The sequence below is a fragment of the Salminus brasiliensis genome, chromosome 21, assembly GCF_030463535.1.
Source record: "Salminus brasiliensis chromosome 21, fSalBra1.hap2, whole genome shotgun sequence".
Lineage (NCBI taxonomy): Eukaryota > Metazoa > Chordata > Actinopteri > Characiformes > Bryconidae > Salminus > Salminus brasiliensis.
In genome coordinates, this window is record NC_132898.1 from 3,936,348 (window position 1) to 3,964,067 (window position 27,720).

The 27,720-nt window shown below is 44.1% G+C and overlaps 3 protein-coding genes across 8 annotated transcripts in view; all 3 read left to right on the top strand.

Moving 5' to 3' along the window:
• The window catches only part of dock3 (dedicator of cytokinesis 3), a 190,085-nt gene extending 178,388 nt beyond the window's left edge, over positions 1-11,697 (top strand). For all 6 annotated transcript variants that reach the window (XM_072666454.1, XM_072666455.1, XM_072666456.1 and 3 more), the window contains 7 exons: positions 1,164-1,299; positions 2,432-2,513; positions 3,071-3,189; positions 3,717-3,804; positions 3,887-4,006; positions 4,754-4,836; positions 6,273-11,697. In XM_072666454.1, the coding sequence (XP_072522555.1) occupies positions 1,164-1,299; positions 2,432-2,513; positions 3,071-3,189; positions 3,717-3,804; positions 3,887-4,006; positions 4,754-4,836; positions 6,273-6,833 (1,189 nt within the window). In that variant the 3' untranslated portion in view covers positions 6,834-11,697. The remainder of the gene's footprint in view (positions 1-1,163; positions 1,300-2,431; positions 2,514-3,070; positions 3,190-3,716; positions 3,805-3,886; positions 4,007-4,753; positions 4,837-6,272) is intronic.
• Positions 11,698-12,497: 800 nt separating this feature from the next.
• manf (mesencephalic astrocyte-derived neurotrophic factor) lies at positions 12,498-18,168 on the top strand. Its single transcript, XM_072666033.1, has 4 exons — positions 12,498-12,698; positions 14,473-14,600; positions 15,344-15,485; positions 17,083-18,168. Exons 1-4 carry the CDS (start codon positions 12,611-12,613, stop codon positions 17,265-17,267), a joined length of 543 nt encoding a protein of 180 aa, XP_072522134.1. The 5' UTR covers positions 12,498-12,610; the 3' UTR covers positions 17,268-18,168.
• A 2,957-nt stretch (positions 18,169-21,125) lies between these two features.
• rbm15b (RNA binding motif protein 15B) lies at positions 21,126-26,317 on the top strand. The gene has a single exon (XM_072666340.1). It carries the CDS (start codon positions 21,345-21,347, stop codon positions 23,952-23,954), a length of 2,610 nt encoding a protein of 869 aa, XP_072522441.1. The 5' UTR covers positions 21,126-21,344; the 3' UTR covers positions 23,955-26,317.
• Positions 26,318-27,720: the final 1,403 nt, after the last annotated feature.

The following is a 27,720-nucleotide window of genomic DNA, read 5'->3' on the forward strand; positions in this document are numbered from 1 at the left end:
GTAATTTATATAAAATATATTTATTCATAACACATTGACAGTTATGTGTATTGGATATACAGTGAAGTAGGTAACAGTGTGAAACCTGCACTGACCCTAATGCAGGTATTTAGGTCTTCTAAAGACTATAATAGTTGCAGTAGTCTCTCAACTCTTGTCTTGTGAGTGTGAGCTTGTTAATCTATGTGCATGTTGTATTTTAAGGTAAAACTTGTAAATAGGAAAGCCATGTTCTGAAATGTGCTGAAAAAAGAGACATGCATAGAAAAAATACTGTATTTTAGTTTGTAATTATTAGTAAATTATATTTAATAAAGACCGTTTAGTCCAAATTATGGTCCCTCTGATTAAACAGCCCCTTTTAAACCTCTTCAGAGAGAATACATGGATACAAACATAATACAGTATTATAATAATACAGTAAAATTCAGTATATAAAACAGTAAAAATATCAAGATACACATTATTAATCACATCTTTCAGACCTAGATCAAAGTACAGGCAGTGTTTAGTGATGGAGATCAGTTAGTGTGCTTCTGCAGTCATGCTGTTGTGGGTTTTGGAGAGAGAACCTGCTCTCTGTAGTCCCTCCCTAGTGCTTTGTACACTCACACTGACACACCATAAACCCCGTACACCCTGGCCTCCACTGTCCTGGTGTCTCTCATTTCTCTTTCTCACTGTGTCCCTGTCGTTTTCTCTCTGCCTCACATCTCACTCCCTCGCTGTCACTTTTTGTCCACCTCTTTTTCTCATCCATTTTTCAACCCCTCTGTTCTGTCTTACACACTCTCTCCCATATTTTCCTCATCCCTCTTCATGTCGCGCCCCTGCTGCCATTGCTTTGGTCTCTCTGGCACAACGTCTTTCACTCCAATGTTTTTCTGCCTGTCTGCTCCTGCGCCCTCCTCACTCTCTCATCTCTCTCTCTCCTCTGTCTCTACATTTTTTCACCCTTTTTGTCTCCTTTGGAATGTCCATCTCCCTCGTTTCTTTGGTCTTCCACTTCTGTTGTCAAACCTCCTGCTGCACCACTTTTTTGGCTTCACTGTCTATAAAACACACACCACATGAACACCCATTTCTCGACATCACACCACCATACCTGTGTTTTTCCCCACCTGCCCCTCTTCCACGCTGTCTCTCTCTCTCTCTCTCTTCAGCCCGCTGAATCTGTTGGGCTCCATCCGCCACTCTTCTTCTTCCCTCTCCTCTCACACTTCCAGTGAGACCGGAAACCTCCTCATCCTCACTGACGGAATGCTGCTGGAGCACCCTGAGGACCTCTACCGGATGCAGGTCAGCCCATACACCTCGCTGACCCACAGACATAGCGAGAACATATAAGCAGTTTGTTTGCACAGCATCTACCGCTGAACATATGCTATAGAAGAACCACTTTTGATTTCCTAAAGAACTTTTAAATTGGTGAAGAACCTTAACATCAACTCATACACACTCATACATCTCTTCTGAATAGGGTTCTTTATGAAAGTCAAAGTGTTTTTTACAGCATCACTCAAAGGACACTCTGTATCACCTTTATTTTTATAGTACATTAACACTGCTCCAGCACTTCAACGCATCGCTACATAGCCTATTCGCTTTCAGCCGGAAGCGGTGGTTCAGGGGATGCAGTGTGGGGAAAGGTTGAGCCATGGTAAACTTTATGCAGATAAATCCGGCTAATGCGATGCATCTATCCAATCAGAAGCTGCTGTTTGCGTGATAAGTGTCCACGATGCAATGGATGAAACACTTGTTTCACCATTCTGGTGAAGCATGGAGGAAAAGGTTCCCTGTGCTTTTTGAACCATCCCTACCAAATTACAGGGACTCGGATCAACGGTTCACATATTTATACTCAACATCAGTCCCTCCAGAATTCAAAATCCATGCGGGAAAACGTCTGATTAGATTTCAATATCATATGAAATCTCTCATAACACAAGCCCTAATCACCTCTGCCTCATCATCCCTGAACCTAAACTTTGTAAAATGTACAAGCATTTGATATTGGATTATTTAAAAAAAAAATCAACACATTTATTAATTAGCAGGTCTTGATTTCAGTTGGATGACGCAGAGAGCACCAATGCGAATGCAGCCAACTAAAGAGAGGAAGTGCATTCACGTCCGTTGACATGCCAGAGCAGTGTAAATGCACTGTTAGAGATAATGCTTGGAAGCATTTGCATGATGCCCAGTTTATTATGTTGTAGAGCTTATAATAACTGTAGAGCTTTTGTGATATCAGTATACATTCTTGCTCATTATGTTGTGTGGTGCCTTTAAGCATGGCTAGATGTCTGATTAGATCCTGAATGTAGACTCTTTATTAAACAATTCAGATATTAAAATCTCGCCTCCAGTTAGTACAGTGCAGAACATGCTCAGGTATCTTCTCTGTTCTTCCTCTGTCAATTTGTAGCCCAGTCCCTCAACGTCCAGCCTGAGCTCCACACACTCAGCTCCATCTCAGATGATTAACTCAGGCCCAAACAGCATCCGAGGTGAGTGGCTCCACTGGAGAAAACCAACATACCATCTTAGACAAACAGCTTGTCATATAAATCTACATCAAATGTAACATGTCAGACACGGATTTCGTCTTTGTCTGTAATCAGTCACTGAGGCAAAGTTTTCATGGAAGTCCAAATTTGCTTATTTGGCTAACTAGGTCAGGGTCAGTTAGCTTTGTTTGCATTATTCTGCATTGTGCATTGGCCGGTCTCTGCTGGTATCTAAGTAGTTCATACAGTGTTATTCACCATTTTCACTTTCTTCTAACAGTAATTCAACAGTAGTCCAAAAGCATGTCAGACAAGGTTCGCAAACTTGATTTCTGAATGGTCCCATCACTGTAATATGTAAAATTGCACAATTAACCTACTTCAAATGTTATATTGTTTATTATTTTTAATCATGATAAAATGAGTTTAATAAGCTTGGAGGTAAAACCATGACATTCCTGGAGAGAGCTCTGCTACAGGAAAAAGTCTCCCCAGACATTTGATTGAAGAGTAATTCTTTAGAGGTCTGAAATTAATTGCCCCCCCACTCTCTGCAGTTGGCTCTCCATCCCTACCTGATAAATACAGGCACAACCGCGAGATGCTAATGCTACTGCCACCCCATCGAGACCGACCCAGCAGTGCCATGTACCCAAACGTGACTGAGAATGGACAGGTGAGGAGACATGTACATGTACATTACCACAAGAATTTTATTGTGCAAGTAGGATATTCTATAAATGTGGAGGCTTGTGGTCTGCTACTGTTTCAATTAGATCTCAATTTTACATCATAAAAATATTTATATTTTTATGGTCAATTAGCTGATTTCTAATTTAGTTTTACTTGTTTTAAGTTTTTTTTTACTTATTCCGTATTTACTTCTTTTGCCTAATTCAAGAAATGGTAGATCATTCTGCTGTCAGGAAATACCACTTGAATCTGCCAGTGGAATACAACACTTTTAGCAGATACAATTACTTAAAGCAAGAAAAAAAAGTAATAAATAATGATAAAATAAATTAATAAATGTAAAACAATAAAAACAATCAGAAATGTAGACTAGATTTAAGAGAATTTCATCTGCTAAGATATCATTTTGTGCAGTGTGTTGATGATCTTGAATACAACTTAAAAAAAAATAAAATGTCTTTTAAAGTTTAAAAGATTATTATAATTAATGTGTCATTGTCCTCTCTTCAGCCAACCAACGTCCAGAGGGCCTTATTCCATCAGGTCATTGGTCCATGCAAGCCATGCAGCGACCCTAATCTCTCTGTGGCCGAGAAAGGTATCTTCTGTTCAGTTCTAGTCCATGTCCATATAGTTAGATCGCTCAGTCATACATAGTCCTTTCCTTTTCACCCTGGCAGTGCTGACCGCTCCTAGCAGTTGGAGTCTGGACAGTGGCACCAGAGACGCCTTTCCTTTCCTCTCCGCCCATGTGGGAAGTGTGATGGCTCCCCCAGTGCCCCCTCGCAGTCTTCCTCCAGGTAAGAGAACATAGTCTACTCACAAGAGTTAAACAAAAGGAGAGTTGTGCCAAAGGCAAGTTACACCAGAAAGGCTTGGGTGCTTTTTTGAAGATGAGCTACACGAGAAGGTAATGTGAAGGTAATCTGCTCAAAGATGGTCACGACTGAACCTGATGTTATTATGGCAGTTATGAGGAGCATGCAAATTCAAGCATGGTTGTAATCTGGCAGTGTTGGGTCATTCAGATGACCAGACTGAAGAACGCTCAACAACTGTGGTTTGTGTGTGGTGAGGCTTTGGGGCACCTTCTGAACTGATCCTAGTGGATGCGTCAGAAGTGGGCTCTCTGGAAACACATTGTTTTGCAGACTCCCTACCCCATATGATACCCTCATTTCCCTTCATGCCTGTTCTGAATGCTACATGAATACATTTAGAAACAATTCTCTCTAGTTTTCATTTACTGTGCGTGCATAAGGGTGGGCCATATGAAGAAAACACATCATCACAACAATGAAATTTTGTAATAAAAAAAATAATACAAACAATACATACAAATAAATTGCTATAATCATATAAAAGCATGATAATCTTGAATCATGAATCAATAATGAATCAGTCAGTTACACAAGCATGATATACTCTGAATAGTGTATCGTGACCTATTGCCCACCCCTATCTGTACGTGTGAGTGTGTGCATCTGTGTGTATGTACGCGCTCTTTCTCCAACCCGTCTTCTGTCCGGCTGTGTCTTCCCCTTTAGGACACTTCTCGATGCACTTTGATGCTTTCCACCACCAGATCAGCGACCTCCCTCCAGCTCTCCCTGCGCGCTCCTTAAGAAAGGTACCCTTGCCTAGATGTGTTCTGCCCCTGTCAATCTCCATTACACACAGCACTGGTGCCTTAGCTCATCCTTCCTTTCCACCTTTATGTCCCATCTGAACCCCCTCTGAACTGAACTGAACTGCACTTCACTTTGTCTTGGGTGTAATTCTTGGACCATGTAAAGGTACTGAAGTTTGTGTGCTCGTATTTGCATATGTGTGTGTGCCATATGTGGGTGTCTGTACTGCATCAATGTGTGTTCAGTGCCGGAATGTCAGTCAGGACTTATTTTTCTCTTGGTTGGATGGCGCCTCCCCTCGCGCAGATTCAATGGGGCTTCTGCTTATTAGCCGGAGCAGCCATACATACATGTTTAATGAGAGCTCAGGCCGATGGGTTAAAGACAGGGCACTCGGCTGGGAGACACATAATGCTGAGATCTTTGCCGTCTGGCATTTAATTAGAGCAGGCAGAGGGCATGGCATTTGCTGGCTGAATCAGAAAGGCAAAAACCTGCTGCCACATGTGGGTCCAGGTGATGAGTGAAGAGATGAGAGTGTTTGTGAAGACAAATGGTAATCAGTTCTGTGAAGCAGGTGCCATTTCCATGTTGCAAGTGTCATAATTTTCATCTTTTTATTAAACCCACAACATGAAAGAGATGTCATCCTCCTAAAAACGCATTTTCCCACCTCAGGCATAAAATCCCTATTAGAAATATCATCAGTATTCAGATGTTAGCCATATTCACTATAAAATGTGACAGGGTGGTAAATTCCATTTTTAAATGGCTGCAGTTCGTCATGTGGTCAAGCTCCCAACCCTGCACATATACCAATCAATGTAATAAAAAAATATATAGGAAAGGGACGTGGCCATCGTGACCTGGTTGTCAGCGAGGCTCAGAGACAACACAGACACAGGGCTGAAATGACTCATATACCTTTTTTTTAACTTCACCCTCCACCACACCCAACTGCGGGTCCAGGGCTCTCTCCGGCATCCTCACTGCCACACTGGGAATAAAAAAGAAAATGTTTGGAGTTGACGGGGTGGTTGGTTTGAGCTTGTCTAATATGAAAAGCAACAAATTAACAATGTAAAACAATGTCAGGAGCCGTTTTGTTCATAGATGCTCCATATAAATGATGTCACTTTCTCGTTGTGGTGTCATTTAAAGCAACAGTACATTGTTTACAGATAAAACAAGTTAGTGTGACAGGGTGGTAAGTCAAAATGAGGCTTTTAATGTGAATCAATTCATATACAAATATATTAAATCAAATATATCAAAGATAACAGTAGTTCATATATACTCTAACCGAGTCAAGTCATATTTGGTATTAAAGTTTGACTATCATGTACTGGAAACCTACTGGAAACTGTGGAAACTGTGGTTCACAAACAGATTTATTATCTATATTAATGCAGCTCCCCCTTCTTTCCCCTCCCAGTCACCCCTCCACCCTATACCTGCCTCGCCCACCAGTCCACAGTCGGGCCTGGATGGCAGTAACTCCACCCTATCCGGCAGCGCCAGCAGCGGCGTCTCCTCCCTGAGCGAGAGCAACTTCGTCCAGTCCTCCTCCGAGCCTCCAGCACGGGCAGACACCTTGGACTCAGTGCCCAGCAGCCAGGCCTGGACCACAGACACAGAAGAGGCCGAGACGCCCTACCTCCCCGTCCGCTACAGCGTCTCTGAGCCTGAGGTGCTGGACAATCTGAAGTCGGCCCCCTGCCGCAGCCACTCTGCTCCAGTGGGTGTCACGCCAGGGATTCCTCCAGAGAGCCACCACCACCACCCCCACGCCATCCACATCAGCCACCCTCATTACCACCATCACGAGCCACCTCCTGCACTTCCTCCAAAACCATACCTGAGAGAAGGCTGCATCCCAGAGGAGGACTTAAGGCCTGTTCCAAGGCCTATGCCTCGCAAGATCTCCCAGCCACTGCTCACCAACAAGGAAGAACAGGCCAAGGTGGCCTGGGAGCACGGCATCAGTGAGGAGTGAGGAGGCCTTCTGGATGAAGAGCAGGGTTGGCTCGTTGGCTTGTGAGTTGCTGAGGCTGGGTGCGGAGAATAGTGGAGCCCAAGCGATTGGTGTTCAGAATGTTCTCCTCTTAATTCATATTACCTCCAAACAAGGACCTTCTGTTGTTTTTTTTTCCTTCATGAGTGTTCACCTTGATTCTAAGCTTATAAACACTGGTAGGATCTTTACATCTTGAGTTATGGGTGTGAACTGGGTCTGAAGTTGTACCTGCACTCACTTCTTTGATCAGGATGTAATATAGTGGCTGACAGGAGGAGAGTATGAAGGATAGGTAGTGGTTGCTTAATGTTCACATCACTGGGGAGTAGTAAATGATGATGCCTGTGGTGGGGAGAAGGTTGATGAGTCTACAGTTCACCTTCTCTCACATGCTGATCAAACAAGGGTACGTGGCTGAGTGGTTCCATTCAGAGCATTCGAATGGGTTATTTGTGCAGAAACTACTAATATTAGACAAAGCAAATGGTGATGAAGTTCTCTGAATTTAGTTCAAGAGCACCAAAAACCACGACTTTGAGTTTTTTAATAATACACACAGACATATTGGGCTTGCCTATTGGGTTTGGGTGAGACCGTTGGATGGTTTCATATTCAGTGACATTTTACTGTAATTACAGACTGATGAACTGTAATTCTCCATGTCAGTTATAAATGCTCATTCATTTTGCCGTAACATTTATTGGGCTTTTTGGCTGAGAGCCTTCAATACTGATGTCAGAACTGTTGTTAATATTTCTGGTAGAGTAGATTTTCTATTACCGTTATGACATGCCAGTTTGGAGAGCTGAATTAAGGGAACTCTACACATACCACTTCTACTGAGCGGTGGCACACTGACTTGGCAGTAAGAGGCTTATGTAATTTGCAAAAGCTTCATTACACACACTTTATTATCGTGCTTCAAAAGCAAATCAGCCGACCACTCTGAGCTCTATTATCCAGTGACACCAATAACACCACAGACAAGGAGCTGAAATCTTAAAGCCATTTCACAGATGTCTTCTAGCAGTGCAGCTGCTTTTGGGCCCAGCAGGTTCCTTTCTTATTTGATTTATTTCCCATTAAGTTTGCAGTTCTTTTTCGTAAAGAAGAATATATATTTTTAGATAGAGCAAATGTAAAACTCCCTAACTTTATCTAATAAAATTGTATAGTAAAAATAAGAAACACAAGCTTATATAATAATACGAGGACGCTGAGTTGAGTGAGGACCTTTGAATAATGCACACTGTTACATGCACAGGGGATTTTTGAAGACCCTTTTAGCTGCTGAAGGATGTGTGATTGCTTCCTGATGGATATATGATGATTATTTTCGAAGACTGGAAACACGATGTATGATATAATTTCATAAGCTGAGATTTTTGTACTGTGCATGTTTTTCTTCGTTATTGTGGGATATGGGAATACAGCTGCGGGTTAGGGAATGACTAGTGTGCTCCACTACAGTGACTTTAGAAGAGAAGAGCCTGTGGAGTTTGGCACTTTGAACACTGCTGAGTTGTGAGTGTTAATTTTTACCTTATAAAGGTATTCAGTTTCTCTGTGTGGGAATTCCCAAAGTGGCTTCACAGTCTGGATCTCAAGTCTTTTCATCTAGAAGAGCTTTCTTTTTTCTCATCAGGGTGTCTTAAGGTAGCTTCCGTGGCATATTCTCAATACGCAACCACACCCGCCCAGTTTTGGTGGTCCAGAGTTGTTGGTACCCTGAAAATGAGCTGAAATCAGCATGTTAAATAAATCAGATATTTTTGGAGAACAGGTTTCAAAAATATTGGCAAACTTTACAAGGTTGGAGAACAATTGTTGAGGGATCTTGGACCACTTCTCAATACATTACATTTCCAGTTCCTTGATATTCCTGGGTCTTTGCCTGTGCTCTGAACTTTTAAGCAAACCCCACAGATTTTCAATAAGGTTCAGATCCGAAGACAGAGAGGCTCTGCAAAATTAGATTTTGTTTTCCCACAACCATTACTGTGCAGATTTCATGTGTTTGGTTTACCATCTTGAAATGTCCACCTGCAGCCCAGCCAAGGTTCAAACAGATTCTGGGCTAAAATCTGGTTTACAGTGAAATTCATCATGCCATTCATTTTCACAGCTAAACTGTGCAGTTCTGAAACTGAGATCTCTGAAGCCGCTGCTCTCTTCTCCTGGATTTGAACAGCCAGCGAAATGGCACTCTATTTAAAAGATGCTTTGGGGTGCTATTCATTTTTTAATAGTATACCATTCTACACAACGCTATTGTAGGAATAATAGATGTACATTTAAAAAAAGGTGAGCCATTTTTAAATCAGATTTTGAAATATTATTATCCATTTATTATTATTATTCATTTTCGGGTAGTTACTTGAAAGGTGCCATCAATTCTGGATCTGACTGTGGCCGTACCAGCTTGTGTGGGCAGATTGGAAAAGGAGTGAATATGTCCCACCTTAACTGATGTGGTGATTCTGCTCCACTGGGCAGTGAGAGTGTTAGACTTATATAACATTTGATGCAGCAAACTGAGCAATAGAACACAAATGTACAGCCAAGACTATTTCTTTTATTTTATTTTAAAAGTTAGACACAAATTATTTTAAGTTACAGATCCCCTAAGGTAACAGGGTGGTTGTTTTAATACGGTGTAGCTAAAAGATAATATATTGAGGCCACAAAATATTATATTCAGGCCATGAGATAATATATTGAGACCATGAGAAAAAATTATAAGGCCACAAGATAATATATTTAGGTCACAAGATAATATATTAAAACATTGAAACATATATTGAGGCCTCAACATATTATTTTGTTATAATAAATAATATAAATAATATGTAGAGGCCACAAGATAGTATATGGAAGCCATGAGATATAAATTTAGCCCACAAGATAATAAATTATTATTGGGTGTTAGTATATTAGGTGTGTTGTGCTACTAGAATCTTAATTTGTGGCCTCATTGTATTAAAACCAACAAACACGTCACCTTAGGGGCTCCATAAGACCCAAAAGGCCCTGGGTCCGGTTTTACTATTACCCTTTCACAGTGCTGATAACAGGTCCGCAGTCAGCCTGGACGGGATTTGTTGCATGTCACTTTATCTAGAGGATCTATTTTGGATTTGAAAAGTAATTTTTTATTGACGTCTTGCAAATAGCAGAACTATATGATAGAGAATGCACATCATATATAAACATGTATTTAACCCTTGTTATACTTGAAGGATGGCAGAAGCAATTAGGCTGTGGAGTATTATCTGTTTTGTGTGTGTGTGTGTGTGTGTGTGTGTGTGTGCATAATGTGAAGACTGTATTCTTTGTGGTGCAAACATCTGGCGAGAGGGAAAGGTACTTTAACACAGACGGTGCTGCGTTCAGGGCTGTAGAGCACAGCTTTAAAGGGAAAATCTGGACAGTCACTGACTCTTAAACTGACCAGTGTGTGATCTGCCGTATCCCTCAGCGGCCACATTCACACGGCATATCTGCATTTCTCTCTTTAATTAGACCAGTGCTAACTGATGATTTCTTGCTGTTTTAATGGCGTAGGTCTGTTTAAGGCCAGAGGAAAGGGTTGGAAGTATCTTCATTTCATTTGAAATGTCTGAGATTTAGATTTCGGTTTAAAATAATGCAGGATATTGAGGTGTGTTGAGCTAAAACGAGTACGCTTAGGTTATTAAGCTCATACTAAACCATACAGTGTTAAGGCAAGGTGTCTGGGATGGCCAAAATTGTGAATATCATTTCTCTAACTATGACTAAAAGTATTCATATTTATTGTTTTAAACTTTTTTTATGATTTCTTTTTGTAATTTTGCTAACGTTTTTGCCTGTAAATATTCAGAAACCCATGTTAGCTGTGAGCGTGCATGTCTGCGTGCCCTGTGTTGAGTTTTTATTTCTTTTTTCTTTATTTGTTTCATTTTTAGCGTCTGAAACTAGAATATATGCTCCGGATTCATCCGCAGTGAGAAGCTAGCTAGCGTAGTTGTACATATTCCACCCATCTGGCGTCTTGGCCGAGTAAAACTCACACGTTAGGCCGGTTTGAAGGTGGCCTTTTGCATTGATATGAGGAGGTCTGGGGTTGTTCAGGCCGCTCTTTCCCCTATTGTTTCTCACGTTGAATTTCAGATGTCTTAAAAAAATAAGTAACATGCAATAGGTCACGACACGGAATAGGTAACTAATAAGAGCCCCTCGACCTGTATTTCAGAACACAGCTTAGAGGAAGGTTGCCATTAGAGAAAAGCTAGCTAGTGTTTTTATATTCGCAACAATGGCAATATAACGAGTTTGGGAGTTTGAGTAAAGGGAAACCAGGACAGGCTGTTCAGTTGTCGTCTCTGTACATAGGAAAACCACTGTAGAACGTTGGCTACTAAACCACTTTTTGAAGCATTACAGTTCCTACGTCACCTCGTCTGTCTTTATGTATATAATCCTTCACAAGCTGTGTATTTATACGGTTAAGAAGGGCGAATCATGTATAGATTGGGATTAATTGTCTGCCTTGTACTTTCTGATGTAAATGTGTTTTTAAAACTAAACGCAAATGGAAACCAGTGACTCTTTCGACGGCCTAATCACCACAGTTATTTTGTGTATTTTGCATTGAAATCTGAGGAACGACTTACGTTTTACCATTAAGAGATAAGGAAACCTTTGTACGAGTATTCTCAAAGTCATTTCTTTGTATATATTGTGCTGGCATGGACAAAATGTGACGTGAACTTTAGATGTAAATACACTTTTTTTTTTCCTATAACTGCTGTGATGTGGAATTCATTAATAATGCCTAACATTAAAGATAATGTTTTATCCATTTGTGTCTAACCTGCTTTTTTGACCTCACGATTATCAGTAAAGTCCTATATCCCGACACTGCACTGTTTTTATACTGATCAGCCATTACATTAAAACCATCTGGCTAATATTGAGGGCTCACTTGTGCCTCCAAAAACTGCAGCTCTGACCCATCGAGGCATGGACCCCACAAGACTCCTGAAGGCGTCCTGTGGTGTCTGGCACAGGGACGTCCTTTAGGCCCTGTTGTGAGTTGTTAGGTGGGGCCTCCATGAGCGTCAGTGAGGCTTGGGCACCCATGACATGACCTATTGTCCTTCCTTGGAGCACTTTTGGTAGGTATTGAATTGAATCGAAAAGTATTGAATTGTAATTTTATGAACGTGAACGTTACAATTTTGAGATTATATAAATGTGTAAATAATTAATATATTAATTTGATGTTTTTTATGTATTTGCAGTATTCAATTGTAATTATACTCGAGTTAAAAGTACAAATAATACTAAGGTATATCAAGATACAATTTATTATCACAATCCCGCCTCGTGACAAACAAATAACTTGTTTAATTTATCACGTTATTAAATAACTACTCAAATGAACTACAAAAATGGCGCCTTTCCGCCGCCCAATCACAAACAGCCAAACTGCCCGTCCTCTCCTCCAATCAGGAGGCGCCAACTGGACTCTGTTCCTGGATTGAACAATCCGGACCCAATCAGAAGCGAGTGCGTGGTGCGAGTCAAGCTAGAACAACCAATCGCATCGCGAAGAGTGGCAGCGCGACCAATAGCGTGTGAGCGTGGGCGGGACTTCGAGCAGTCGGCACATCAGCGTTGCTGTGGAACCGGTATCTGAACTGCGGTGTGGAGGAGAGCCGCTCCGCTGCTGCTGGACTCGCCTTAGAACAGTTCGCTAACCCGGGGCAGTGATGTTGTGTCTCAGCGGGCTCTCCGTGGCTCTGGCCCTCGCCTTGATGCCGAGCAGCAGTGAGGGGCTAAAGGAGGGAGAGTGTGAAGGTGAGTGTGTGGAACAGCAGTTGCTAAGTTAGCTTAGCCTCCTAATAACTGTCCTGGGCTTGTCTTCAGCTCATTTTATTATCCTAGAAAGATCAAAGAGGACAGATATATCCAGATATAGCCGGTCTAGGTCGTTATCTAGAACTTTGGCCCGAGCTGTGCAGTGAGTGAGGGGTTCTAGTGTAGTACACGCCGGTACAGGCGAGGCTGACATTCCCATTCCACCTTAAGAGCCTGTGGGAGTCTGCCTGTTTAAGGTGGAGCGGTCAGTTCCACTCAGTCCAGTCCCCTCCAGTCCCCTCCAGTACCCTCCAGTACAGGCTGGCAGGTCAGCTGGCAGTCATACATCTTAATAAGGAGATCTGACCGGTATTGGCATTTTACTGACCCACCTGTAAACCCAACGTCAGCACAGGTCAGTGGCCAGTTCACAGAGGATTAGTCACCCAGTATAGGAAGCTGTGGAGAGTGGAGCCTGGATAAGATCATTAATATGAGCAGATCCTTGTCCTTGGTTTAGCAGCTCAATTTACTGTGCCTTTCACTCTGTAATGAAGATTTACTGTGTGGTAATAATCACTTACTCCAGCTTTCAGGATAGGATTTAAAGATTATTAGACAAACCTGGGGAAAATTGATCATATAGAGATTGTATTGCAGGAGCCATGTAGTCATATATATATTCATCATGTAGTTTATATATTTGAAGGCGTAGATGTTCTAGATATCATATTACAAGATACGAATTGTTCAAGATGATGATAAATATCCAGGATTATTGTAAACGTTATGACTTCTGCTGTAGTCTGGAAATGAATTAATCAATTTATAATATGTAAATTATAGCTGTATATATGATGTTCATATCTTAGAACGGTAAGATAACAAGATATAAATATATGTTGTAACATTAATTATTACTAATTATACATTTTATAGTATTATATCATATGTATATTCTGTAATGCATAGTCTAAGCTTTACATTTTTAATAATTACTATAATTAGCTGAAATATTGGTTTATTATCTATTCAAATACTTTATTATGGTACATATGAGTAAGTCATACTTGTGTTTTGAGGAAAGCAGTGTCAGCCTATATCCTCTAATACAGCTGCTCCTGTTTTACTATATGGACTCACTTTCAGCTGTTTCATAGCTTCTATAGTAATAGGTTGTATATGATATGTGTAATAATGTGTGTGTGTGTGTGTGTGTGTGTGTGTTGTGTATTTACACCCAGAACATTCACCCACCTTCACACCGGTGTTAATGTGACGTGTGAATGCTCACCTGCACAGTATCATGGCTCAGTCGCTCGTTCCCTCCTTATCTGAACACACACACATGATGTTTTCCCATGTTTGGAAGTGGGCGGAGTTTAATGAAAGGACCGGCCTGTAGTTGGATGCTCTTAAAGAAAATAGTTCCGAAATGTAAGAGGGCTGTAGGTGATGAGACCTGCACTTCCAGCAAAGCTTCACAGTAAGAGTGAAAGCCGTCGTCTTATTCAGACGCCTGCTTAGCTGTGAGCTGTCATAGGCCAAAAGTCAAGCCTTTTAAAAGTGCTCAGGAAGGCAGGAAATCAGAGATCCCAGGGAGGGAATGTGGCCCCTGGTAACGTACACGAAAACCCCCCTTTACAGAAGAGGTGGGCAGCTTCACTGTTTCGGTGTGAAGTGAGTAAGTGCGGTGGTGGTGAGTATACTGAGCCGTTCGGCCTGTGAGGAGGCAGTGACTGATTCTCCTGTGTTTCTCTGCTTGTTGTTTCAGTGTGTGTGAGCTTTCTGGGCAAGTTTTACCAGTCACTCAAAGACAACGATGTGAAGTTCGCCAGCGACGCCATCGAAAAAGCTTTGATGAAAACCTGCAAAGAAGCGAAGGGAAAGGAGAACCGATTCGTAAGTCCTTCAGATGTTTCATTATTCTCTGCCAGTCTGTTCTGAGTGGGGAGCAGTGTGTCACTGGGTGTGTTCATTGAAATAATTTAACATTTTATTCTTTAAAAAAAAAAAAAAAAAGACCCAATCATTCATGTGAACCCATGCCCCCAAAACTAGGTGATGCAGCATCGCTAGGTAGTCAGAGCCCAGCTCCTCAGCTCCTGACACCTGTGCTGATCATCATCACACTAGAAGTGGTTTGATGTGGGGAGGACTTGCCATCAACCCACCCCCGCCAGAGCATGGCTAGTTGTGCTCTATCTGACTCTGGCTGCTGATGGCAAAGCAGCATGGCCCGGTATTCGAACCAGCGATCCTCGGATCATACACAGACTGGACAGTAGTCCACCGGCCCGCTGAGACCCTGTGTTTTCTCTCTCTCTCTTTTTTTTAAATGTATTTTTATTTTTGACATGTTTTGAGAAGATGATAATTTTACAGAGAATTAGATTTTCTCAGATTTTGATTTAAAATGAGAGATATTGGCTTCGTGTGTCTTTATTTCTGCATAGTTCATCATACAAAGGAAATAAGTCAAGATCTTGACATACTGTTAGACGGAGGAGGGGGAAACTGTGGTTTTTGTGGTGTGTATATACTCCCCCCTTCCTCCTCTACCTCGACTCTGAGCGACTTCCGTTTAGTCGAGATGACGGAGCTCTTCTGTTCGCCTGCATTTACGGGGTCTCCTTTTCTCTTAGTGCTACTACATAGGTGCAACAAGTGATGCTGCCACAAAAATCATCAACGAAGTCTCCAAACCCTTGAGTTACCACGTGCCGGTGGACAAGGTGTGTGAGAAGCTGAAGAAGAAGGACAGTCAGATCTGTGAACTGAAATACGGTGAGTCTCTTCGCCCCGCCCTGCCCTGCCCTGCCCCTGCCTCTCTGCAGTAGTAGCAGTATCTGTCGCTCTGCTGCTTTTCCACTGGAGCGCTTCAGTTGAGGAATGTAATTATTACATCCATTAAAGGTCTGTTTGCCTTTGAATAGAAGGAGAAATGACCCTGCAGTTCAGAGGTAGAGGTGATGTTCATGAAAGGAGGCGGCTGCCTGTCCATCAGGTGCTGCCTGCAGGAGTGAATGGAGAATAAACGGCACTAATGGCTTGTCTGGATGGACGTGCTTCAGCTTTGGCCTCTGAAGGCTGGGTTTACTGTGGAAATGGAAATGCACCCTAGTAGTTCTCACACCTGCAGTTAGTTAGCTCTGGCCCGAATCAGTTAGCGGGTTTGTAAACCCGCAGCGGTTTCCCCTTGGTTCGGTTCGGGGAAAAATTGCACACAAACAAAAAACACACACAAAAAGCATCACAACAAAGCACACTCTCTGCTGATTGGCCAGACCTGTTTGGGGCGGGGAGAAGGTCCAGTGTTCTGGAGTAGTGCTGCAGGTTTCTGTGCAGCGGTTCAGAGCAGTTGAGTGTTAATTATCTGGGCAGTAAAGCAGGTTAACACTTGTATACGGGAGCGCTCAGCTCAGGTGTTTAGTAACCAGTACTCCTGGTTATTGGGTCGAAACGAGGTCAGATCACATTCTCACCAGAATCAAACCGCTCCAAAGTTTGTTTGGGACCGAGACCACCTCTTCTGAAGGGTCTTGGTGCGGTTGTTTTGGTCTGTATCTGAGTGCTGCACTGTAAGTTGTTCAGGGACACACAGACAACACAGCACAGCCTGGCCTCCTCTTTTGTTAAATAATCTTCCTCATATGTTCTTTGTTATCGTCCTTGTTTTTCGGCTGTTGTTGATTTTGTAGAACTGAAACGGTTCATTTTGGAAATTTTGACTTACCAAAACATGGTGCTACATTATTTTTATTTATTTATGTTTTAATTTTTTTATAAAATAAACCAACTAAATAAATTACTACATTAAGATTATGAAAAATATGAAAATGTTAGATGATAATAAAAACAGTTTTATAATGAAGTCATTTGAATATTTACTTTTGGTTACTTTCAGTCTTACCCCTCATCTGCGCCCCCTGTGAGCCCTTTCCCCCTCAGTTTGAATACCTCTGGCTTTAGAGGCTATGAATATGAATAGCTGTGCTGTTACTGATTACCATTGTGATCAGTAACAGCTTCTCCTGAACTGTGGAACAAAGCCCACCCCACATTAAACCAAGTGTAGTTTCATCCTTTAGGGAAGTGTCTCTGCTTGATGGACGAGCCTGATGTGCTTCCTGATGGGGGCGTATTTGCATTAGAGGCGTGTGAGCAGAGATTTGTTTGTCATGTGTTTAAAATGTCTCTTATAGGTTCATACTCTGCATCTCTCTCTCTCTCTCTCTCTCTCTCTCTCTCTCTCTCTCTCTCTCTCTCTCTCTTTTTCTTTCCTTTCCTCCCTGCTCCCTTTTATGGCTCTCCCTCTCTGCTTTGAGTTGCAAATCCATCGTGGCTGTTTTTGAATAATTGTCTCTGCTGATCGGCTCCTCAGATAAACAAGTGGACCTGAGCACCGTGGACCTGAAGAAGCTGAAGGTGAAGGACCTGAAAAAGATCCTGGACGAATGGGGCGAGTCCTGTAAAGGCTGCGTGGAGAAATCGGACTTCATCCGCAAGATCACCGAACTCATGCCCAAGTACGCTCCAAGCGCCGCTAAGGCACGGACAGACCTGTAAACCCTTCCGCCGTGGAATTATGGGATGGAGGGAGTGGCTAAATGCGCTGAGGGTGGGTGATTTGCGCTGTGCGGCTAATTGACCACCTAACGGGGACCCAAGTCGTGTTTTTTTTTGTTTGTTTGTTTGTTTGTTTTTTTGTCTTATTGCCCTTTAATCTAGTTGTGAACATCAAATCTGAGAGTGCAAACATCTCCATCTCTCCATCTCCCCCTTTTTACAGTGAGGCTAAGCTTCAGCCCAGAGTTCTGCAGCATCAGATTCTCCCAAATAAACAGCATACAGTCTTTCACTGCCCTGTTCTTGTGCTCTAGGCGCTGTTCTCGAGGGATTGGCATCTGTTTTGCTCAAAGGGAACATTTTCCAGCTTCTGCCGATTAAATTATTGTCCGTTGAAATTGGCTGTGCGTTCCAGCTGCACCCAAACAACTGCAGTAGATCATTTCAGAGTTCAGATGAGTTTATTATTTTAGGAGAGTACAGATTCATCTTCAGCTCTAAATGGACAGAAGACTCACCAAACTCAGATTCATCTACTGGACGTTTTCAGTGATGACGAATCCCAGAGAAAGTCCCCGTTCACCCCACTGAACCAGTATGGGAATGTTCAAGCTCTGGGTCGAAGTCCAGCCTCACTTTAAACGTTTTTTTCATTTTCTGTGCACTTGACGAATAAAGCATTCATACCAGCGTGATGAAGGTTTATACCTAGATGTTTTTTGGGTGATATTTCAAAACACTGTAGTTTCTTTTCAATGGGATAGGGCTTTTTATTTGATTATTATATTAAACAGGCGGAGAAAGAGGAGGAGGGTGATCCAGATTCAATTCAAATGGACTTCACTGTAAAACTTGTTTATTACAGTTAAACTATACTTTTTCATTAAAAAAAGAAAATGAACCTACTCCCCTTTCTTGTGTACTGACTAAGATCAGTGGTGTGTTTGTCTGTTTGTTTGTTTTTGTTTGTTTGTTTGTTTGTTTGTTTGTTTTCTGCAGTGGTTCTGATCTTGACTATGGGATCCTTCCAGAGGGCACTGGTGGCTCGGTAGGGCGGGGGACACTGGTGGCTCTGTAGGGGGGGACACTGGTGGCTCGTTAGGGCGGGGGACACTGGTGGCTCGTTAGGGCAGGGGACACTGGTGGCTCGGGTTGTGGGTACAATACCCAGACTGCCACAAGCTGCCAATGTTTGGCCCTTGAGCACGGCCTTTAACCCCTTCCTGCTCCCTCGGTGCCGCAGCAATGGCTTCCCACCTCTCCCAGCACAAGTGCCTATTGTCCCTGTGTGTATGTTTGCTCACTAGTGTGTATTTGTGAGTTCCCTGCATGGATGGGTTTATGGTAACGAGGTGAAATAAAACCGAAGTGTGTGAAATTAGACTAATACGCCGGATAACTTTTAGGGTCAGCTGCTTTCTGTGGTCTGACCCACTGCAAATATTCCCTTCACCATCACTCGCCCTGAAGAAACCTGAAGCTGCAGGAGGGGCACCCTGGGTTAAGTGTGTGTGTGTGTGTGTATCTGTTGAATGTGCACCATGTTTTCAGGGGTTTAGTGGCATATTAAATCAGTTCTACTTGAAATCTGAACCTTTCCCAGGTCTTGTGAGCAGTAACCGGTAAGCACTGCTATAAGAGGGTCTGGAGACCCAGCGGTGAGACTGATCCCAGTGTAATGTGGTTTGTAAGGTGTTTTAACCTGGTTAATGCTCTGTACCCCTTTTATAGCTCTCTGTTGTGGAAGAGGTTTTAGCGCAGTGCAGAATGATGCAACCGGCCTTCAACCAGCGCGGCTCCAGATGAAGCTATTTAAAGAGCTCATTATTAGTTTGTTGGATGGGGGCAAGTATTTACTTCATTCTGCGTCAGTTTACAGGGATGTTGCACTGAGCACAATCCTGAATTTCTTATTATTCAAGACTCGCACTGACTCGTACTGTACTTCAGCTTTACACTACAAACATATAAAGGACAATACTACAGTTATTGGTGGACATCATCACTGTCCTGCAAAAACATTGTATCTACATTTTTAGCGGGTTTCCCTTTTTGACATAGGGCTGCGCAAAATATGGTAAAAATACTTTATCAGGATACACGTAACCACAGACTAAACACATCAGTAGCGACAGATTCTTATTAACTACTACTCAGATGCTCTCCCAGAATAGTAGTTATTTATATTTAGCATCTGCTGCTCTTCATCTAATCAGTCTAATTATACTGTCTGTAATGAAACCTGTAGCTGATCAGTGTTTATAAAGCAGTAACGATATCCTCCAACGATATGCTTAGAAAAGTATAATGTGTATTATCATGATAAATTTGATCACAATACGATAAAATATCGTCACGTTGCCCAGCTCTATTTCAACATAATGGGAGTTTGGCAGTCGTTCTTCACATTGTGTCAGAATCTCATGAAGACCAATAGAAATGCTCAAAAATGACCTGGAATAAGATCTTTTACATTTACACTGACCGACATTCAATCTTATATTTCTTCTGTAAAGCTGTTTGGTGTTATAAAACACCATCTACAAAGATTTTCCACAGGCAAAGAACCATTTACAACCAGTATGGCTGTGTGAGATAACCTCTGTAAATACTGCTGTTAGCTGGGTCCTGTGTGCGCTGAGTAACTGCATTATTAAATACACCTTCCCTACAGATAGACCCAATAAAATACACCTATGTGCCTGATATAGCTTTATGACCAGCAGTGAACTGTGATCTAATGATGCTGTGGTCCTATTTCTCTCTTTAATGGGAATTGCACATAGTATTTTTGCATTGAGGGATCTCAATGGGAGCATGTGTATGTGGTCCGCTGGGAGCAGTGCTGGTTGTGCAGTCTGACGGCAGCAGGAAGGAAGGACCTGCGATACCCCTCCTTCAGACACTTGGGGTGAAGCAGCCTGTCACTAACGGTACTGACCGCTTCATACCAGAAGCATCCAACAAGACCTGCCTGATGTTTTGGAGATGCTCTGACCCTCCAGTCGTCTAGATCATCACACCTGTGGAAGGACCAGACTGTCCACTTGCTGCCTAATATCTACCCCTTGATAGGTGGCATTGTAACCAGTGATATCACCTGTGTCCAGCAGTGGATTTAATGTTATGGTTGTCTACATGAACATTTTATTCCCTAATTTGTAAAAATATGCAAATAAGCAGTAATTATGTATTAAAGAGAAGAGTCGTTTGTGTCTGTAGAGGATTAGTTCACTTATTACTTTAGAAAATCAACTGTTTAATCAGCCATTCTCAGAAACAGGACCAAAACATAATGTTTACAGTGGGAATAAAGGCCAGAAAATGCCCCTATATACATATAACATTAAAAACTATAAAGAAATGTTGTTAAAGTTGAGTTAATTATGTCAGTAATGTTAACGAACCTTTGTTTGTTCTTTTAATAAATAATCTCAAATGTGATGTCAATCAAAATGCCACAATATTTAAAGAAACAGAAGCTTTAATTTTAAATATGAAATATTAATGTAATAATTGTTATTTAATACTTAATTTATTTAAACATGTATTTTTATATTAATATTTATTTTTATTATTATTATTATTTTACTGCGTCACGTGTTAAAATCACGCTGCTACGTAATGTGTCGATTGCATTTCATAGTCTTTCTTAATTGATAAATTAATAATATTAACCATATTTCTCAAAGGGGCCCAAAATCCCGAGATTCGCCCTCTAGGGAACTAATTAGGCGCACTATTAAGGGTTCAAGCGCGCGAGTTGGGACACAGTCCTGTGACGCCCCGGTCACGTGGCAGCGAGCTCCTCCCACCGGAGGCGGCGCGCGCACACGCTCCCATTGTCCAAGATGGCGGCGCGGGCGCAGCTTGTGCGATGCTTCTGTTTTTAACGCGGTTTTCTGTGTTTTTCTCGTTAAAGTTTCGTGCCCGTTTCTCGCGCCCCTCCCGCCCTACGGAACACGGGGCTCGTTCTTCGCCCCCGTGCACCTTCATGCGCGGCGCGAGCGCGCGGTGTCGTGTGGCTTGGCGTCGCCCCGGTTTTCCCTCCACCGCCAAAAGTTTGAAGGGAAGAAGATGAAGAGGCAGGCCGAACGGGACACGAGCCCGGCGCGAGCTGCGGCCAAGCGGCTGCGGGAGCGCGAGAGAGAGCGGGAGCGGGAGCGGGAGCGGGAGCGCGAACGTGAAGGTAGCCGTAGAGATGATGCCATCGCCGCTGCCGCAGCTGCTGCCGCCGCCGCCGCCGCCGCTGCCGCTGTTGTTGGTCCTCCTGCTGCCCTCCTGCCGTCGCCGCCGCTTGCGCTGCTGCTCGCGGAGACCCGGAGCGGTTGCTATGCAAAACGCGAGGCGCGCGGTGGGGAGAGCAGCGCGCACCACCGGCTGCACCATGACGCGGGTGCTCTCGCACGCTCTGGCCTAAGACCAGCGGGGAAGAGTAAAGGGTCTGCAAGCGCGGAGCTCCTCGGGGGTCGTGTGGCTGGGGGCGGGGCTGGCAGTGGCGGTGGCAGTGGCAGTGGCAGCAGCAGCAGCGGCCTCGAGTACAAGACGCTGCTGGTGAGCAACCTGGGCTCCCACCTGTCGGACGAGCACATTGAGGACGAGCTGTTCCACAAGTTCAAGAAGTTCGGAGACGTGAGCGTGAAGCTCTCCCACACCCCCGAGCTGGGCCGGGTGGCCTACGTGAACTTCAGACAGGTGGAGAGCGCACGGGAGGCGCGCCACGCCAGGGCCCGGCTGGTGCTGGGCGACAGGGCCCTCCGGGTGGAACCCGTGTACGTCCGCCGTCGCAGCTGCACGCCACCGGACGTGGCCTACGCTCCCCTGCTGCACGCTGCCTACCCCTACAGGCAGCGCTCGCTCTCGCCAGGGGCTGGTGGAAGTGCCATGCGCGATGCCCGGGCCAGGCACTACGCCGAGGGTGTCGTTGGCCTCGCCAGGGAGAGGGAGCGCCTCCTCGACTACTACAGCGCGCTGGAGGAGAGGAGCCGGGCGCTGGCGTTGCAGCTGCAGGTTGAGGACGACCTGAAACCCGAGGACGACCAGAGAGCTACTCGGAACCTGTTCATCGGCAACCTGGATCACAACGTGTCCGAAGTGGAGCTCCGACAGGGGTTCGAGAAGTATGGCGTCATCGAGGAGGTTGTGATCAAGCGGCCAGCGCGGGGGCAGGGGTGCGCGTACGCTTTCATCAAGTTCCAGAACCTAGACATGGCCCACAGGGCCAAGGTGGCCATGCAGGGACGAGTGTTCGGGGGCAACCAGGTGAAAATTGGTTACGGGAAGGCCAACCCCACCACGCGCCTTTGGGTGGGCGGCTTGGGCCCAAACGTCTCCCTGGCCGCCTTGGCTAGAGAGTTCGACCGCTTCGGGAGCATCCGCACTATTGACTACGTGAAGGGGGACAACTTTGCCTACATCCACTACGAGAGCCTGGATGCAGCCCAAGCAGCTTGTGCCCAGATGCGTGGTTTCCCTCTGGGCGGCCCCAACCGCAGGCTGCGCGTGGACTTTGCCAAAGCTGAGGAGGTGCGAGCATACCCGCAGCAGTACCAGCTGCCCCTTCCGTTGCCACCGCATTACGAGGCGCTTGGGGGGGAAGGTTACGGGCGCCACCGCAGCTTGGAGAGAGAAGTAAGGGCGCGAGCTCGCTCACCCTCCCACCCACTTTTTGCCGAGAGGGAACGGGAGCGAGACTGGAGCCCTCCTAAAAGCCTGGAGCGCAGGACTAACGCGGAAGCCTTCGGCCGGGGAAGAGCCCGCAGCCGCAGCAGAGAGCGCTGGACCAAGGACCGGGACTCCGAGCGCAAAGGCTGGGACGAGCGCCGCAAACGGCGGAGCCGCAGCCGGAGCAGAAGCACGAGTCCCAACGAGCGGCTGTACGAGGAGAGAGGGCGGACCAGGGTGAGAGCAGGTGCCCCCTCCACCCCAGACGACAGCCCAGACCGTGCTCGTGGCCGGCTCCCTGACTCCACCTCCGAGCCCCAAAATCACACGCCCGACAGCAGCCGCCAGTCCGGTGACGAGCGGCCCCAGCTGCAGTCCCAGGACGACACGACCAAGCACGCAAAACACGAGCGCAACCACCGCAAAAGTGAGGCGGACCTGGACCCGCAGGTGGACAAGCTTAAGAGCGAGCCCAAAAAGCCCGGCACGCTCTCAGAATACGCCCAGACCCTCAGCAGAGTGTGGCACGGCTCCCTGGTCCTGAAAAACAGCAGCTTCCCCACCAACATGCACATCCTGGAAGGTGGAGCCAGCTTCCTCCTCTCGCTCATGAAAGACAACCAAGCAGGCGGAGCCAAGATCGCACAGCTCAAGATAGCCCAGCGACTCCGACTGGACCAGCCCAAGCTGGATGAGGTGACCCGCCGCATCAAGCTGGGCAGCCCTGACGGCTACACCGTCCTCCTGGCCGTCCAGGGCCCCATGGACCAGGACTCGCCGCCTCTGGAGCCGGGACTCCAGAAACGCCTTCTCCGCAACCTGGTCACCTACCTCAGAAACAAGCAGGCAGCTGGCGTCATAAGCCTGCCGCTCGGCGGACCCAAGGAACGTGAGACGGGGGGCATGCTGTACGCCTTCCCCCCCTGCGAGTTCTCCCAACAGTACCTTCAGACTGCTCTCAAAACTCTGGGCAAAATAGAGGAGGATCACCTTGTTATCGTGGTGGTTAAAGACTCCCTGTAACCGTCCGTCTCTAGTGCAGCGCTGTTGGAGAAAACAGGTCCAAACTTAAAGAAGTAGTCCACTGATTTTTCGCTGAGGCGGTCGTTCAGGGCGGGGCTTGGCGTGGAATTGTCTGGGGAAATTTACAGCCTCTAAATTCTTTACAGAGGTGGAGGGTGGACCAGGGTGACGCCACGACTACAGCTCAGATATTGCCAAATATTCGTTACTTAACGAAGCCACCAGTGAACCTGGGCAAGGTCTTCTGAGTTTTATTAGCAGTGGTGGGGATGAAGATGCTATTGATGATGATGATGGTGGTGGTAACGGGGTGGTAAATCACCATGGTTCAGTCCTCATCACCACCACTGACTCTATTCTAACTTCACTAAAAGTAGCATTTCACACCAAACCCGCTCTGACTGACTTGCTTTACGTCTTTTAATTAACTCTAAAAATTTAAATAAGAAATTGGTGGAATTCTTCTTTTAAGAAACTGCAGCTTTCGTTCGTACCCGGTCAATAACGGTTACTGCCTTTCACACACATTCGCCGGTCAGCTTCGATGGACGCGCAGCATTCCTGTAACGGACTGTTTTAAACTGATTTGATCTTCAGTGACTTTGTAAACTTGAGAAACTTGATGGGCCGTCGTTGTTTTAATTTTTTTTATTCTGTTTTTTTATCAACATCATTCTAGTACCTTATCGTACCTCATTTGTAAAATCGTGTTTGTTTTTTTTGTATATTGCATGCAGGAGGCAATTTTTCCAGCGGTTCCTCTCCACTGATCCGATGTAATGGATGTGTAGTTGATGGAAAGTCGAGCGTAGTGATGTGCGTTGAAGCCGGTTCCCCTCCTCTCAGTTCCTGTACAGTTGTGTTCCTCCCTGTGCGCTCTGATGGACCTCCGTTCTCTCTCTCTCCGTGTGTTTCTTTATGCTGACAGACCAAGTGTGACTTAAACATGCCATGCTCTGAATGTAGAAACCAGGACAGCGATTTTTACCTGTTACAAGGGAGGCACTTGTCGTTGCAGGCAGCATCCATCATCTACCTCTGGGATCCTGTCAAATGATGCGTCTTCGGTAACATCTCTGCACAACTCTCGCTGTTAATGTAGCAGGTGTTCAGAATGTGGACTAGTTTGAGTTACATCCCATAATACTAATGTTTCTACACTCATATATATGTATATAATACACACAGTACTGTGCAAGTTGTAGGCCCCGGTCATGCTCCTTATCTGGGCATTAAGAGTTTATCTCCTCAGTAAAACACTAATAAACTATCACTCCTACGGAAAGTGGTGGAGGTGGTTCTCCATCACTGTGTTCATCATTAGAACATCTCCAAAGTTCTCCTCTCTCATGGAGTCTAGTATTATTTAGAGTATTCCTCAGATCAACACCTGGTTTGATGGTAAATCAGGGCTTAATGATGGTAAATCAGGTGAGCTGCTGCTGCTGCTGCTGATGGAGTTGAACACATCCTCCACGCTGTGCTGACTGGACTGGGGGGCGTCCAGGAGAAACCTGGAGGAACCGAGCTCTGTTCTTCAGACTAGCTCACCGACAAGATCTCACTACTTTCTTTCTTCAGAATGAGAAGCTCTTTATGTTCACCTGCATCTGTTCTGATGGGATCTGGAGCTTCTACAGTAAAAAAAAACTCATTGCTCTGTACTGTGTGCAAAATTATATATTTATATACATACAAACACTAGGCTTGTGAACTAGTATACTGTTACTGTAAAGCAAAAACCTTGTATCTCCAACTTTACAGGAGGAGGAAAAATCTTAACTTTCAATGGAAGTCGGAGTACAAAGATTTTATTTCAAGGCATTTGGGGCATTTCTATTGGTCTGTTCTTCATTGAATTTGGGCATGTAAGCAGCAGCAGCAGCCAGATTGAAAATATGTCAACAAAAAAAAGAAGCAAATGTAAAAATGGACATACAAGATTTTTGGTGATGGTGACAATTTCATAATGATGGTGCAGAATTTCCAATGTTTTAACTGTTGATTTTTTGTGGGATGCATTTCAGAGTCCTGTTACCTTGTTTTAAATGAAGCTGACGTTGAAGCTGCTTGAAGCGGTTTTACAAATCTTTTACACTACGACTGAAAAAACGTTTTTAGCTTAGTTTGTGTTTTTGTGAAGGAATCCATCCTGCGAACACTGCTTCCAGAAGAGGGTCACTTATTTCTCCTCCTTTTAGGAATTGGACTTCTGTTTCTGTAACACTCCCCTTCATTTGACCACATGTAGCCTTTTCTTTTTTTATTCTTTTTGTGCGTGTGTGTTGTACTCCAGTCGGGCGGAGATGTCGGTGTATGCCAATGCTGAAACATCAGTAAACATTTCATGGTCTTCTTTTTAACCCTCTCTGAGCTCTGGTCTGTCTTAATTCCCAGTTCCCATGGTTTTAATGTCCTAGGTAGGTGATGATGATGATGATGATTAGGACGCGGCGAACGCCTCAGATGTGGTTTTGTGTCCCTGAGCTTATATCACTCACGTCTCCATAGCTACCCATCCTGGATCCTTCACTTCAAAACAGTAATGTGAAGGTTAGTGGTAACCAGGCAACCACACTTGAGCTAGAGCATCGGTACGAGGCGTGAGAGGGAAAACAAGACAAGTTAGGAAGTAGGGTTTTTTTGTTGTTGTTCTCGGGCCTGTTTCTTGGTCCTCTGACACCACTAGGTGGCAATGTGGCCACGCAGCAGAGCCGGACTTTAACTCGGCGTCTGATTCCAGCAGTCCTGCTGTGCAAGTGGGAAGTAGCTTCAGGGGAAAGACTTGGCAGTGCATATTAAGCACTGGGCTAAAGATTGTACATTATTAAGCTGCAAGAAATTAAGATTTGACACTTAAATCTGAGCACCAATTCATGTGTTGAGAGTGTATTACTCATACGCTGCTCACATCACAGCCCGGGTTTCCCATTAAAAATAAAAACAGTGTAGCGACCAGTGGACTGGAGTATTCATCTGGTTGCACAGGCCGACATGCAGTTGCGCCATGTTCTGAGTCTATGGGTTAAAGTTTGGACGTTTGGAAGTATTTGGGACAAACCCCCTTTTTTAAATCAAAATATTTCATTTAAATTTAATTTAAATAAATAAGTTTGAGGTAAAAAAATGTGAATATTTTATAATAATAATAATGCATTATTATTATTATTATTATTATAGAGTAAATGGTAAAATCAAAAGAACAGTTTCTGTAGATCCAATCTGGGAATTTTTCATACCTACTTACCAGTATCTATTTTTCAAAACAAACATTAATAAAACATAAATCAGGCCTAAATCCAGCTTCTGCAGGATTACAAATTCAGTAGCATTAAATAAAATGTAGAGTTTACTGCAGTAACCACCTTTTACTGAGTGCAGTGATTTGTATTTTGTCATAGTGCTGTTACACAGGTTTACACAGTTCTTGACTGAAATAAAAATACAATCATTTCAGAAATAATGTTCACAAACATATAAAGTAAATACAGTGAAAAGCCATTTGAAACATTCCTGCTGAAATTTGAGACTGGGAGGATTCTGAGGTGCGTCTCTAAAATAAAAAACATTACACATTTGCGTTTAGAAACTGCAGGAATGTGGTAACTTCCAGAGTGAAGGAGGTCTTTCATCAAATGCTGCTCCAGCAGGAGAATCTGGTGTTTCCTAGAACGGTTCTGAGAAATATGTTCTACTTCTTTGTTGCTGTTGGTAAAAATTTGAGTAAAATCCACCAATTCTCATTTAACCTTCTGTCTTTGGATAT

Coding starts and splice junctions, on each gene's coding strand:
- manf (XM_072666033.1), top strand. CDS start 12,611: ATGTTGTGTCTCAGCGGGCTCTCCGTGGCTCTGGCCCTCGCCTTGATG. Junction 12,699..14,472: donor AAAGGAGGGAGAGTGTGAAG/GTGAGTGTGTGG, acceptor TTGTTGTTTCAG/TGTGTGTGAGCTTTCTGGGC. Junction 15,486..17,082: donor GATCTGTGAACTGAAATACG/GTGAGTCTCTTC, acceptor TCGGCTCCTCAG/ATAAACAAGTGGACCTGAGC.
- rbm15b (XM_072666340.1), top strand. CDS start 21,345: ATGAAGAGGCAGGCCGAACGGGACACGAGCCCGGCGCGAGCTGCGGCC.